The following is a 14,712-nucleotide window of genomic DNA, read 5'->3' on the forward strand; positions in this document are numbered from 1 at the left end:
GCATCATTTCCAGAAATTGAATAGGACGGGCCAATAATCTTCACTAGTGAGTTTGTGGGTCTCCTCAGAACACTTTGAGAAGCACTGCCTTGGGGTATTAGGTATCATTTCTCTCAATGAGGTGACTGAGGAAACGGAAAGCAAAGGGAACACAGTAATGGGCGAAAGGGGTCTGTGTCCCAGTGCGGGAACTACTGCACTGATGTTACACTGCTCAGGGGAACCTTGCCAAAGGATTTGTCTGAACTCTGCTTCCTATTTTATTTACCTACCTCTAGGTAAATAAAATTCAATCAACCAAGAGCTGGATTTGGGCTGTTTCCATTTTGTAACATCTTCCAAAGTTTGAAGTCTGTTGGCTTTTAAAAGGGACTGCAGTGGAAAGAGGGAAGCTATTTAGTCAGCCTGGAGTTCAAGTGCCAGCTCCAATGAGGTGAACACTGGCTTGGGGAAGGGAACAGTCAGGTGACCAGGTGTCAGCATGGCCTCCAGGGGAAAGCTGTGTTTTGGTGAGAATTGAAGGCTAGGTGGAGTTAGAAGGCAGTGATTTATTGGGAAAGTGGGATTCCAGGCAGAAGGAACAGCGGGGATGGCGGGGAGGTGGGAAAGTTAGGAAACAAAGAACGGTTCAGTAGAATGAGGCCCGTACCGGATCCACAGAGAGGCCCTCCCGTGAGAGGGAGTGGAAATGGAAGGTTGGTGAGTAGAGGCTGGAAACTTAAATGTCCAGCAGTAGTGTTCCTCAAGGGGGAACCTAGAATGTTCTCCAGGGATCGCAGGTCCTTTAGGAGAAATTAGACATTTCCACATTGAACTGAATCACCAGACGAATGTAGGTGGCTTTCTTCTGCTGAGCACCACGACGTTACTCTGGTGCCATGAGAAAAGTCACCACCGTAGTTTGCGTGTTTGCGCTGAAGACAAAGTGAGTTCTGTAATACAATGATTATCTTTTAGTAGGTCTGTGTGTTTTGCTCAGCTTCATGCAAATACTTAAATAACTGCTCAAAAGAGCTCTGGATCCACAGAGTTGCATAAAGGGAGGTCTCCTCCCCCCTACCCCCACCCACCACCTCCGTAAGAGCAGACAATCCCATTTTCATAAAAAGCTGTTTCTGGAACAGTGGAGAAAAAAATTACACACACACACACACACACACACACCCCAGTTTTTCAAGTGAAGCTAGTCAACTACCACAAAACTGATAAGGACTAGACTCACACAAAAGAAGGATACAGACCAATACCATACCCCAATCACAAATAAAATAATAGCGGACATAATCAAGCAGTATGTACAAATATATATAATTACACTGACCAAATGGGATTTAGCAAGACTGTTTTAGAGAGCATATCAATAATATTTACCAAATTAATTCATCTAAAGAAGGGGGAAAAGATTACTTTCATAGGTATTAAAGACATCATTGACAGAATTTACCATTCTTCATTTGAAACACGTCAGTAAGCCAAGAGTGGAGGGGTGTACGTGTGTGTGTGGCCATCTACTCACGAGGCAGCGGGAGGATTGAGGTCGACCTGGGCAAAAGCCCAGTAACCTATCTGAAAAATAGCAAGGGGGGGGGCATCGTTCAAAGCGGAGCACTGGCAGGCACGAGGCTCTGAGTTCGATTCCCAGAACTAAATATAATTAACATATATATATGTAGATATATATTCTCAATAACAGATGTGCAGTTCGGCAGCATTGTATGTAACTGTATATCATCACCTTTACAATAACAATTTAAAAAAAAAATAAAACCAGCATGGCACCCCGTGAGGAACCATTACGGCCCCTCCACGGAACTCAGGGCACGGCAACAATGACTAAGCTAACCCAATGCTAATTCATGACCCCAAAGCTCAAGTGGACCTCTGTGGAGCCTCGGATACCCCCATTTCCCTAACCACAATTCTGGAAATTTAATTTCTGTCTTCTCAAACGAGGCCACTTCTTTCCCCATCTCACGGTGGAGAATTCTGCGTCCTAATTTACTGAAACTAAGGCAACTAGAAACCCAGAGACTTTCCCTTCCACATCGACTCTCTTAAACAAAGGCTGTGACTACAGGCTGCGCCTTTCTACCCCAGAGAAACCCAACCGCAACAGAATGAAGCCCTCTGGCTGTGCACAACTTTCCATCTCCTCACTTTCTCAAGGACTTGGCCAACAAGCCTCCTGTGTCCTACCTCCTCAATTTTGCTTTTGCTAGGGGGTCATTCCATTCACAAATAACAGGTTAGTTCTTCAATTCCATGTTTGATCCCAGCAGTTTTCCCAATTCCCTGCTCCTTTTGCTGCACAACACTTTTACTTGCCCCCAATATTCCCCCAGCTCTTGCTCCTGTGTCAAGACCATCCATCAGCTCCAATATTGCCACAAAGCCCTGGGCATTTGCCTGTTCACTTGGCTGGTATGCAGAGCTCACACAGACAGTTGCTCCTTCTTCCTTGCTGTGCTTCCTTTCCAAACCAGCACAGACCGTTGGCAGCCTAGGGACCCTGTGATCAGGGCTTCGCTTCTTCAGAGCTTTCAATAGTGGAGCACCGGCTCACTCGGCTCCTTTTTCTTCTTTCTCCCTCCACGATGGCAATTTAATCCGGTGTTATAGCTCTAAGTAGGAGTGAATAGGTGGAGGGCTCTGAAATGTCTATTTCCAGTGATTTCTCACAATTCCACACTGCTTGCTTGACATCTGCTACTTAGATGGAAAGCAGGCATCGGAAGATGAACACAGGACTATGCTCATCCTCTTCACCCCAAGCCTGCTTACCTGGGCTCACGGCTCCTCTGTGCATCTCTATGAAGAACCTGCACCATTCCTGACCCACAAGGAAAATCTCCCACCTTCAAAACATAAACAGACCAAAGAAGGGCAGGAACAAAGACTCCTAATTTCCTAATTGGAAATAAGCATAAATAAGTGTTCACAGGCCACAGATTATATTGCTATCATGAAGGCAAAAAAAAAAAATAGGGGGGACGGGTGCTTGACAAGTTGTGCCTCGTGGAGTGTTCCCACATTCCTGCCTCGCCCTTACTGTACCCCTGACGTCAGTTACGGTGAGAGGCATCAGCACTACGGCTTGAAAGCATCCATGCATCCTCCAAGAGGATGATGTAAATTTTATGTGCCAGCGTGGAACCCCTTCAGATCCCAAATGAGCACTTCCAAGAGTGTTTTCAGGTCACTCGGCTAGTACTTAAAAGCACCGTTTTCCTGAGCTTGCTAAAAGCCCTTCCACACAGTCTTCCCTCTTACCTTCACCATCGTTCTTTGACCACCGGTCTCTGAATGCAGCTTTCTGGGTGACTAGTTTCCCATGCAAGATCTTATTGTGTATTGCATTATCTATTTCTTTTGGCAAATTCCTTGTGGAGGTTTTCAGTATCTTCCTGTTGTACAGCCCATTGTACCCCGAAGACACAGACTTGTCTGAGTTTATGAGAAGGTAGAGAAATATTTCACACACACTCATCCTTACTTAGTCTATTGCAACGGGTTATCTTTATAACCAGTCTGAAACCATGTCCAATCCAAATAAAAAGTTTAATGGAGAAAGTTGTTGCTTTAAAATGGTTTAAGTTAGACACTGGGGCACCAAGCAGGGTGGGTACCTACCTGTAGTCACAAAAACTTGATAAGCAGAGACAAGACCACAGCCAACCTACTGAAAAATGAAAGGAAAAAAAAGGGGGAGGTGGAGATAGGATTATGGGTTCAAGTGGAAAACAACTTGCATATTAGTTTCAATTTTTAATTACGTATTAATTTCAAAGCGACCCTCGGCAGCCATATAGCTTTAATTTTCTGTTAGGTGCAACAGATGTCAAATTACTTTCAGCGTAGCAGAGATAACCAGAAGGTGGCGCTGTTATCACACTAACATAATAAATAGTAAGTCACTGGAGGGTGGAGATAGGAAAGAAAAACTGGGAGCAAGGGAAAGGGTGACAATGTCCAAAAAGAAATGTACTCATTACCTGCCTTATGTAACTGTAACCCCTCTGTACATCACATTTATAATAATAATTTTGAAAAAATTTTAAATGGAATAGTAGGATTTCTTCAACCAACATTATAAATGCTAACCTAAGATCACCGAGATTTTCAACACATGTCTTCGTTTGGGAAAATATTATAAATCACTTTAGAATAAATAATTGTGATTCCCTGAAATAAGGAATGCAGCAAATAGAAAACACACATTCATATAATTAATGTCCTATATATGTCAAACCCTTCCACACAAAAGCAAGTTCTGGTATTGTTGGTATAAAAAGTCTGGTGTTCTGCACTAGATCTTTGTTGGTTTTAAGTTGTCATGTGGTCTTTGAGTTTTTATATAAACATTTCCTGTCTCGCCACCAATATTTTTTGTTGCTGTTGATTTGTTTTTGAGACAGGGTTTCACTATGGTGTTTAACTCTTGAGATCAAGTGATCTTGACTCAGCCTCCTGAGTAGCCAGGACTGCAAGCACATACCACCACACCCAGCTCTTGATCATCGTTGGGTACCACAGAAATAAAATAACTGGACTGCGACTAAAAGTAGTAGGAAAGCTGGGAAATGACTCCACTTTTGTGAGAGCAAAAAACTAGAGGATTTCCCTTCTTAGTTTTCTGTAGTTTAAACATCTGATTGTGTGTATGTGTACATCCTGGGGCTTGCACTCAGGGCCTAGATACTATCCCTGAGTTTTGTCCCCCCCCCCTTTTTGCTCAATGCCATAGCTCCACTTCCAGCTTTTTGTTAATTGGAGATAAAGTCTCATGGACTTGTTAGCTCCAGCTAGCTTCAAACTGCAGTCCTCAGACCTCAGCCTCCTCAGTAGCTAGGATTACAGGTTTGGTCACCAATGTCTGGTTACTAAAAATTTACAGGAAAGAGGCTATGTTTTATTCAATTCTGGCAATTTTTACATCATATGTAGAAAGTTATGTTTTAAACCTTAAAACACTTGTCCAAACTGAGACATGGAAGGAATTGAGCTGAGCTGAATCCATGGCCCAGGACACCTATAGACAGCTGCTGTATATAGAACTGGGAGAGACATTAAGGCAAAAGGAATAAGGTAAAAGACAGGATTTTTTGTTTTAGTCATGTATTGTTGGCTTAGTTTTAATTCAAATGAGTTTCTAAAAATGGATAGAAGTCTGTAACTAAGCTTTAATTAAAAATGTGTGCATAAAACACAGCTAGAGGGACATGAGAAGCATTAACAGAACCACAGCAGTAATCAAGGCCAGAGCAGTGTGTCTGGGGCCCAATGGGACATATAGAACCACAGACTGGGAGGCCAGTTACTTGTCTGAGTGGGTGGGGCTGAAGATAACAAAAAATGTCACCGCCCATAGCTGCTATAAACCTGGGCAACACATGTAGTAGCACTTTTGATCAGGAAGCCTCAGTCGAATGATCCTCATTTCTTAATAAACTGATTTATCTGAAGATCATACTATATTTCATAGGTGAGTCATTCATTTTTTAATTACTATACCAATTTATATTCACCAAATCGAGTTGCAAACTATACATAGTTTTTGTAAAAACTGAGCTTTCAATAAACCATTTTTCTTAGCTAGAATATGCAATAAATCATACTTTAGTACAAAATACTGAGAAATTTTTGCAACATTTTCCTAGAAAAACATGCATGTTTAAATATTACCATCATGCAGGCTTGCTAATTTTCCAAAATAAATGATTCAAATAATGTCTACGATTTGTTGACCCTAAGGTCTAACCACTTGTATGCTATTATTCTGTTGATGAATAAAAGGTTAAAAAAGAGGAAACCTCGGTCTAGAAGAATAAATTGATATGATCTGATAAAACATTGAAATCTCTTTAAACTCAAATTATCTTGAAAATAATTAAAATGCTTCATAAATAGCAGCAATATAAATATTCCCCTTCCTTTCACAGATTGGTGTCTGTGGTGTGAAAGGAAGCATAAAAAACAAAAACCCTCAATGAGAGAACTGCTGCCCCAAAGCTCAGGGTCCTTGCATTCCACACTGCAGGGGCAGTAGAGACAAACAGGACGCATACCGGGCAGGCAGGCTGTTGTTCCATGGGTAGACTTTCACAAGCTGTTTGAATGAACTGAGACCCAACAGCCAGCAATGAAGAAGTATTTCAGAGCAAGTGAGAGGAAATGAGTAGAACACGAAAGAATGCAGCTTGGAGGCAGGGAGGAGTTCCAAGGGGACAGCTGGGACACAGCCAGGCAGACCTAGCCAAGGCCAAGGTAAAGCTCCGCAAGGCCTTCTCAAGTACAGTGAGAAGCCAACCGTCCAACCTTGTTGCTGATTTACCCCAAAGCCTCGTCCTACCTGGGGTCTTCAATTTTTTACACCTAGTAATGGTAGTAGGGGATTCAACTAGGTGATCTTTTAAGATGTTAAACAACTTTTGTGAAAAATCAACAAACTCCTGCCCTGAGCAATGATTGGCAGGAACAAAGTGGTACCAGGAGCTCAACAGGACCTGAACAGGTGAGAGGAGACTGGGGTTACAAAGTCCACCTTGGCTTCATGTCAGAGGACAGGTCTGATGGGTACGAAGACAAGAGGAAAAGCAGCAAGGGTTAGCTCACAATTAGCTAGCCACAAGGGGCAAAAGACATCTAAACTCATTGAGAGTTTCTCTGTAAAAAGAATATTTCAGAATTTTTTTTTTCTTGGCCAGTCCTGGGCCTTGAACTCAGGGCCTGAGCACTGTCCCTGGCTTCCTTTTTGCTCCTAGCACTCTGCCACTTGAGCCACAGCGCCACTTCTGGCCGTTTTCTGTATATGTGGTGCTGGGGAATTGAACCCAGGGCCTCATGTATACGAGGCAAGCTCTCTTGCCACTAGGCCATATCCCCAGCCCAATATTTCAGAATTTGAACTGAATGATTTGTATTTAACAGTAGAAGTATAAAGTTCAGTCATTTATTACTAGCACTCCGTTCTCACTTCAAGAAGTGTTTGAGCTTCACCTGGGTGCCAATAATGGTTTGATAGACTGGCCAGTGTTCACCAGGCGGTCCAGGAACTCCTACCCTAAGCAAAGGAACCTGGAAGGCTTGCGGCAGTGGCAGGAGGGCAGGGGCGGTAGGGAAGGGAGACAAAAGCACACGTGACAGGACTGGGACTTGAACCCTGGGCCTTGAGCTCTCTGTGGGCTTTTTCCACGCATGGCTGGTGAGCCACACCTCCAGCCCCAAGCTTTTTGCTACTTAAATGAAGACAGCCTGGGTTCTTGGACCTCAGCCTCCTCCTAAGTAGTCAGGGTTGTAGATGTGACCATGAGCGCCCAGCTTGGATGTGGAGTTATGGTGCGCCTCACTAGCCCCGCTGGAGAGCCAGCGCCCTCTGCATTGCGCGGATTCTGCATTTCATCCACCAGTAACCACGCACACAGAAAGCAGCCCGGCAACCTGAGATGTGCTCCACAGATCACAGACTGAACGTGGCTTCTGAGAACTTTTTTTTCCAAAAAAAATTTTTTCTTGTACAAGTCACATGAAAATGCCTCAGTTTCCTATTCTTTCAGAGATTACCAAATAATTACCACCCTTCAGTCTGTATGTTCAAGTCAGTTAAGCAAACATATTCTGTCCTTATTCCACTGACTTTTTCACACAGACACCAAGTGAAATAAGAAATAGGTCGGAGGAATTTTGAGCAGTTTATTCTCAAGTCATTACAGTGTTCAACCAGTTTGACACGTACAGGGTAACAGAGGTAACAGTGAACGCTGGGACGCACACATTCCCACTGCGAAAGAAGACATGTTATACACACAGGAAAAATGCAGCACATAATAAGGGATGTCAGATTTTGTGACACTTCAGATGTGACGTATTTACAGAAAAAAGTGTAAGTTTTAAAATAATTAAATAATTCCCATAGAGTTAAAAAAGAATTGAGATAAATATTAAGAGACCCTGACAATCACAAGAACATTTTCCTATGCTATTAAGTAAGGGTAGTTCTAAATAAAACATTTCAAAATAGAGCTAGTATTTTGCCACCATGAAATATATCAAATTATCAATACCAGACGGAATATGCTAACCTGGCATGCAATGGGGGAGTTGCGCCAAAGAAAGTGTCATGGCGTGCTTGGGTACTGCAAAGGGTCTACACGAGATTTCTTAGGTGTGTTCATGAGAAAGGAACTTTCAGAAGAGCCATTACAATGGCTATGTCAGCAGAAAAAGTAGGAACTATCTAAACCCTTTCATTCTACCCTTTCAAACCAAGGTGCAAAAGAGAAAAACCTAAATACAGCTTTAAAAAATTAGCTTATGAATAAAAAGTTGAGTGGGCATTCTTAGGCATATGGATTTTTAAACCAATAGATACCGTATAATTCTAGTAAAATCTATCCTACAACCTCTGGACCCTACCTACCATGGTAGTAGCAAATTCTTCTCTCTTAGACAAGAAGTCATCTTAGAAAATAAAAAGAAACAGAAGTGGCGCTGTGGCTCAAAGTGGTGGAGCACTAGCTTTGAGCTGAAAAGCTCAGGGACAGAGCTCAGGCCCTGAGTTCAAGCCCCACGACTGACAGAAAAACAACAACAACAAAGAAACAATGGTGATATGCATTAATTCAAAACAAAACAGTACTGTAAAATGGTAAAATATCATAAAAATAGCAGCATGTGAAATTCAAGACTTCTTTTCTTAAAGCAAATATTCAAGACTGAACCACAAAACGGTACTTGCTCAAACAGGTCTATCATTCAACTCTTGAAACTAAGAATTCTTTAGAGAGGTGCTAAGATTTATGATATCCCCAAGATTAAATGTATACTCAAATTCGTTTTTAAAAAAACATATATTGCACAGGTAGTAGAATACCAGAATTCTGGTATATCTAACATAAAATGCTATCTTATTTATTAGCACATTTAACTATTCTACTGAATATTAATTTTATCCCAATGTTTAAAGCCAATCATAGAGGACTTCTGAGCATATTCCTAGACAAGATGAAAAAACACAGGCACTTGAATACAGGTTATTAATGACAGAAAAGTCGAGGCCACACCATTTCATGACTAAGGGCAGTTATGACTTTACATATAAACTTGAGGTCTTTCACTGATTCAAATATCAAAATAAGAACTATATACAAAACTTTGATAAGAAAATCAGATCTCCAAACATATCTAACCAAGTAATTTTCATTGAATAAAGCACTGACAACTGCAAGTCCTGACTAAGCTTTTCAAATAAGTATCTCAGACACAGTTGCTTGAATGCCTATTTTCCCCCTCTTCTACAACCCACCATCCTTACCAATGGTCTAATCATACCTTATCTTCTACGCAACACCTAGCACTCAGCTTGAGATCCAGAATATCAAAAACGTCCATTTCAAAACAGTCCACCCTGCAGCATACGTTTGGCAGCACCACAGACACTGTGAGTTTAGGAATCTTAATCTGGCAATACTCCATTTGATAATAGTAACCAATAAGAAAAACATTGAACATTTAATAGGAAGTCATAGTTGCATTTTTAAATGACCAAAATAATTAGTAAGCATTTTTAATGTTTTAAGTTGTTAAAACATTTAAATTGTCAAAGTCACTAGGGAAAAAGAATTCCACAATACCTTTTTACCACCCAAATGAGAACACACACAGCCTCAAACAACTGATACTGAAACGATTCGGTGTTTTTCTCTCTTTCTTAAATGACATTCCGTTTGGCCACTCCCTAGCTTCTTGGTTTAGGGGCTTATAGAGGGCACACCTAGGAGGCCGCACAATGTGCGCACTAACCCATCTCACTATTTATCATCTTTGGCGACAGCCTCATGAAAGGACCCTGAGGATTGGGTGCACGGGCTGGAGGCCCCCCAGGCCTCCATCTTACACATCGCTCACTGGAAGGCTTGCATCATCCAGGTCCACTGGGGCGTGATCTTTTTCCTGAGGGCCATTTTTACTTTGATGTTTTAGCAGAGCTGGCTCAGTCACTTTGGAAGCTGGTTCTCTTGAAGAGACAGTCTGGACCTTGAAGTTCCCTGGCTTGACCTTGGCAAGAGATTCGTAAAATCCTCGCTTCTCCATGGTAAAGCTGGAGACCAGAGAGTGGCTGCGACAGGCTGCGGAATGTGAGGCGGCGGTGGCGCCGGCAGGCCGGGGAGCGTGCTTGCATTCTGAAGGACAGCCGGAATGCTCCTGGAAAGAGTAGCAGTGGTCAAACCCAGTCAGTCCTTAATAACCAAGCGAATAACTCAGCGTGAGACTTGATTCTCTGAAAAACACACACACACACACTCAAAGCAGAAGCATGAACCATGCAGCATACACGTGCCAAGCTCTTTCCCAAAGCAATGCAATTTTAGAGGTGAGTTCAAAGCAATGACAGCCAAAACCCCATTTCCATTAAGAAGCTAGTTCTGTCACCAAAGCTGCATTCAGTAGTTTATGATCCTTTAAGGCAGCCTAAAGTGGGAAACAGTGTTCCAACTGTAACCAGAAAGTGTTTAAAAGGTAGGCTACCAGCCTAATCCTTTTATCTAAGAGTATAGGCTCCACTGGCAATGGGAATTGATGCATTTTAAAAAGATAAAAATAAAGTGAACATAAATAATGAAAGATGCTTTTAGGGTGGTACTGAGGTTTGAACTCAATGCCTCACACTTAGTTAGTGGCACTTTACCACTTGAACCACACCTCCAGCCCTAGTTTTATTTTCGAAGTATGTTCCTTTGAACTTTTCTGTCCAGACTGGCTTCTGAATTCTGATCCTTTTATTCTCAAGGTAGGAGCCACTGGTGGCTAGCTTCAACAGTTTCATTAATAGGCAAGAATCAAGATTTTTCAAACATCATTTTGTCTAGCAGTCCGAAAAAACAGTTTTGCTTTCCGGAATTTCACTGCCGCCAAAAGTACCAAAGCCTTTTCACTTTCTAATTCATCATCTATTTAGTTGTATGCATGTGGTATATTCACAGGGTGTAAGATTTTAAAGGGTACAATTCAGTATTTATTTTGGTGAAACAATACCAATTATAAATATTCTGATATGCTTCTAACTAGGTCAAATCCGAAGATACCACTAAACATGACCATTCTAAAGGCACTGCAACTATGCAGCTCCTAGTAGAGTGTGTTGCTTTATGATACTAGTAGCTTTGAAAACAAAGTGTTAGAAAACACTATGAAGTCTTATTACATGGCTAAATTTCACTGGCGATTTAAAATGCCATGCAAAACATAACAATATACAGCCTATGCGATGTATCTGCATGCACAAATTCACATGTAATTTCTGTAAAGTGCATGTATTTCCTTAAAGGTGCATTTATAAACTATGATCTAAAATGTTTCAAAATACATAAACTTTTAAAAACTGAAACTCCTGCAGCAGTTCGGTCAATTAATTTTTAGAAGCTCCTTTAATGTCTCTTTGCATTAGTAAAGTTGTATTTCTTTAATATCAAGTGCACATACTCAACTTGATGTCTCTAGTGAAGTAGTTTGTGTTAGTGTTGACAAAGTCAGTTGTGACAACTGCGAAAGGCAGTTTGGTTATTAACTCAACTTTCTAAGGTCAGTTGTCAGTAAGTAAGTCCGGGCCCTCTACTAAGAAGGCACGTTTGCGTGAGCGCCCACATACGTGCTGCATTCACCAGTTCTTGATGTATACCTCTGTATACAAGGGTTCGACAGCCTTCTGGCCTGCCGCATCTGGAACACAGTGCAAAGCTACGATTAGAGTTAACCTAGACTCAGGAGAGGAAGGAAGAGAGAAAGTCCCGCTGATAGTCATAGCTAGTCCAACTGGCCCCACCACAAAGCACAAAACACAAACACCCTTCTCCACCTTCTCCTCTTCCCAACAGACACTGTTTTTGCAGAGAATCTCATACTCGATTACTGAAAAAGTTACATGAAATATATGCAGTTACAAAATTAACACCTAGGAAGATGGCTTCTTAGATATCCCAAAAGATATCAGTAGAATTAAGAAATGAGAAAAATTACTCTTTATAGGCAGTACTATTGGGAGAAGATAATACTATCCAGGAAAACCTACAATGTGTGGAACATATAGCTGCACATATAGTGAGTCTAAATAATAAAGGCTATCATATTACATATTAGACCACTTCTGCTGGTGATACTATACATTTTCATTTTTCAGCAGGATTTGTATTTTTAGATCAAAGATGAGCAGCTAAAGTATTCCAAAGCAAAACCTAATTCTTGCTATAAACCTCAACAACAGAAAATATTGTCTTACTATTTCTAAATAAAACATTTCATTTCAATTTTATATCGTAACATTCACAAAGATAATCACAGTAGTTTTCAGAAGCAAATTTTTATATTAACATACTAAATTAGAATAAAAACATGAAATATAAAAAACTAAATGAGAGCACAAAACTGCATTTAAGGCTCCTGCTTGGCCAGTAATCTTATGACACTATTAGCCGAATAAAACTTAATTGAAATTAGGGCAGTAAAGAGGAAATGGGATGTCACAAAATGTAACACTAGAATTGAAAGTGTCTTACACAATTAGGCCACATACCATATTAAGTGTCAAACTACTAAGGAGTAAGAATTGCTAAAACAAAGCAAGGAAACATTTATTCCTTAGTTGCCCTGCTTGTGCATTTAACACAACACAGTGCACACAGAAAGTTATGTATACGTAACGCTACTAGGCAGCAATAAATTAGAAAGGCATTATTTTTTTGCAAGTCCAATTTGTATGAAAGTCAACATGCAAATAAATCTCAACAAAGGAGGAAAAGAGGGATTAAGGGTCAGAGGAAGGAAAACAATTCAACAGGATGGAGGACCCTTGGGAGTCTCACCCCAGAGAGCAGGAAACCTACAGAAGAGGCTGATCTGCCAGGTCCTCGCTGTGCTACTATGGCACCAGAGATGGCTTTAATCCAACTGTGCATCTCTTCAGGGCTATCAGCCTAAAGGAAACAAAGTGCTCATTCAATCAATACTTCCTCAAAATGGCTTTGTACTTCTACCAATCAAATGTATTTATTTTGGTAACTTATGCTATTACCTACAAAATTATTCTAGGGCAATGGCATTACAAACAATTTTTTAGAAGTATTTTAAACCAGATTTTTCTTCGTAAGACACAAGTTGGGCACTTTAGTATTTTAAGATCAGACACATCAAAAAGTGCTAATAATGCATACTTCTGCAAAGAAGATGAGAGAGGAATAAAGCCATTCTTTGTTCTACCGACTATGCCACTGAGTCAACTACAAATATAAATATATACATATATATACATATACACCACATTGTATGTCTAAAACTGTATCATTAGAAGACAAACATTTTGACACTTAATATTTTTCTTGAAATAACTTCCAACAGTACCCTGAACTATTAAAGAACTACTGATGGTCATATACAAAAGAACCGTATTTCCAGAAAACGACAGGCTTCCAACATGAATTTAACATCTTATTATGAAATTAATCTAATTAAACAAGGGTATGAAACAGTGAAAATATGACTTCTTGCTTCTAGACACCAGTATCTAAAAGTTCAAAAATGTTAAAAGATACAGAACATCTTTGAACCAATGATATAGTAACAAGGACATTTTAAAGCAAGCAAAAGATAAAATGTACTTTCCTTTCTTTACTGCTAATAGAAGCACAATTCTATAAATCAATCGGACAGAATTAAGAGATTAAAGCGGATGCCTAAAACTTCACCTAGAAACTTATCCTTAAAAAAAAAAAATCAGAAAAAAATTCAGGCAAATTTTTGTCCAAAGATACATTATATATCATAGAAGATATATGAAAATGATGTAAGTGAATGGCTCAGTCACAGAATATGGAGAAACAATTTACTTGTACAACAACATCCATATACAATGAAAAACGGTTCTCAGGCAATTTTTAATATATGGGAAAAAATAACAATATGCAAAATAGTATTTAACTCTACAGCTAGTATCACCTCACTTGTTATAAGCAGGAATATCCAGGCACCAGTGGTTCACACCTGTAGTCAGGAGGCTGAGACCTGAAGATTGGGGTTCAAAGCCAGCCTGGGCAGGAAAGTCCACGAGACTCTAATCCCCAATAAACTACTCAGAAAAGGCTGGAAGTGGCACTGTGGCTAAATTGGTAGAGTGCTAGCCTTGAGCAAAAAAAGCTCAGGGACAAGGCCTAGGCCCTGAGTTCAAGCCCCAGGATGGGAAAAAAAAAAAAAAATCGGGGGAAAAAAAGTCTTTCTGAACATGAAATTATGTTATAAACTACCATTTTCTTCATTTCTTTGTAATAATAAGCATAGGTAACTTTCGTGGAACCATCAACTAAGCTCTTAAAAACCATTCTATTTAAGTAATTCAATGTAGTAAACAAAAAGTACATTTTAAATTTAAATTCAGATGCCTACTAACAGAAAAACTGTATCTACTGCCATTTTGATTATGGGTATTTGAGCCTCTCATTTAATGAAATGGCCAAAAATGATATAATAGACAAAGTTCCAAAACATGTAAAGTTAATTGAATCTGATGATATATACTTAAAATCTGAGTTAAAATAACATTTCCTTGACTCCATAGACCATTTAGTTCCATTTCACTCATTCATCATAAGTAACCCATTCCTGAACATATAACCTACCAACAATCCTTTACACAATATTTAATGAAAGAAGTGTGGTTATACTTTTAAT

General features: G+C 40.1%; 1 protein-coding gene across 8 annotated transcripts in view; it reads right to left on the minus strand.

Moving 5' to 3' along the window:
- Positions 1-7,600: 7,600 nt before the first annotated feature.
- Plekha1 (pleckstrin homology domain containing A1) overlaps positions 7,601-14,712 on the minus strand; it is a 52,515-nt gene continuing 45,403 nt past the window's right edge. Inside the window, exons 11-13 of one of the 8 annotated variants that reach the window (XM_048338090.1) lie at positions 12,876-12,965; positions 11,675-11,715; positions 7,601-10,200 (exon numbers count right to left, since the gene is read on the minus strand). In XM_048338090.1, the coding sequence (XP_048194047.1) occupies positions 9,993-10,200; positions 11,675-11,715; positions 12,876-12,965 (339 nt within the window). In that variant the 3' untranslated portion in view covers positions 7,601-9,992. Of the gene's footprint in view, positions 10,201-10,679; positions 11,716-12,854; positions 12,966-14,712 lie in introns of those variants that run through there. The other 7 variants (XM_048338088.1, XM_048338089.1, XM_048338087.1 and 4 more) reach the window with 7 other exon arrangements.

Source organism: Perognathus longimembris, chromosome 2, assembly GCF_023159225.1.
Source record: "Perognathus longimembris pacificus isolate PPM17 chromosome 2, ASM2315922v1, whole genome shotgun sequence".
Lineage (NCBI taxonomy): Eukaryota > Metazoa > Chordata > Mammalia > Rodentia > Heteromyidae > Perognathus > Perognathus longimembris.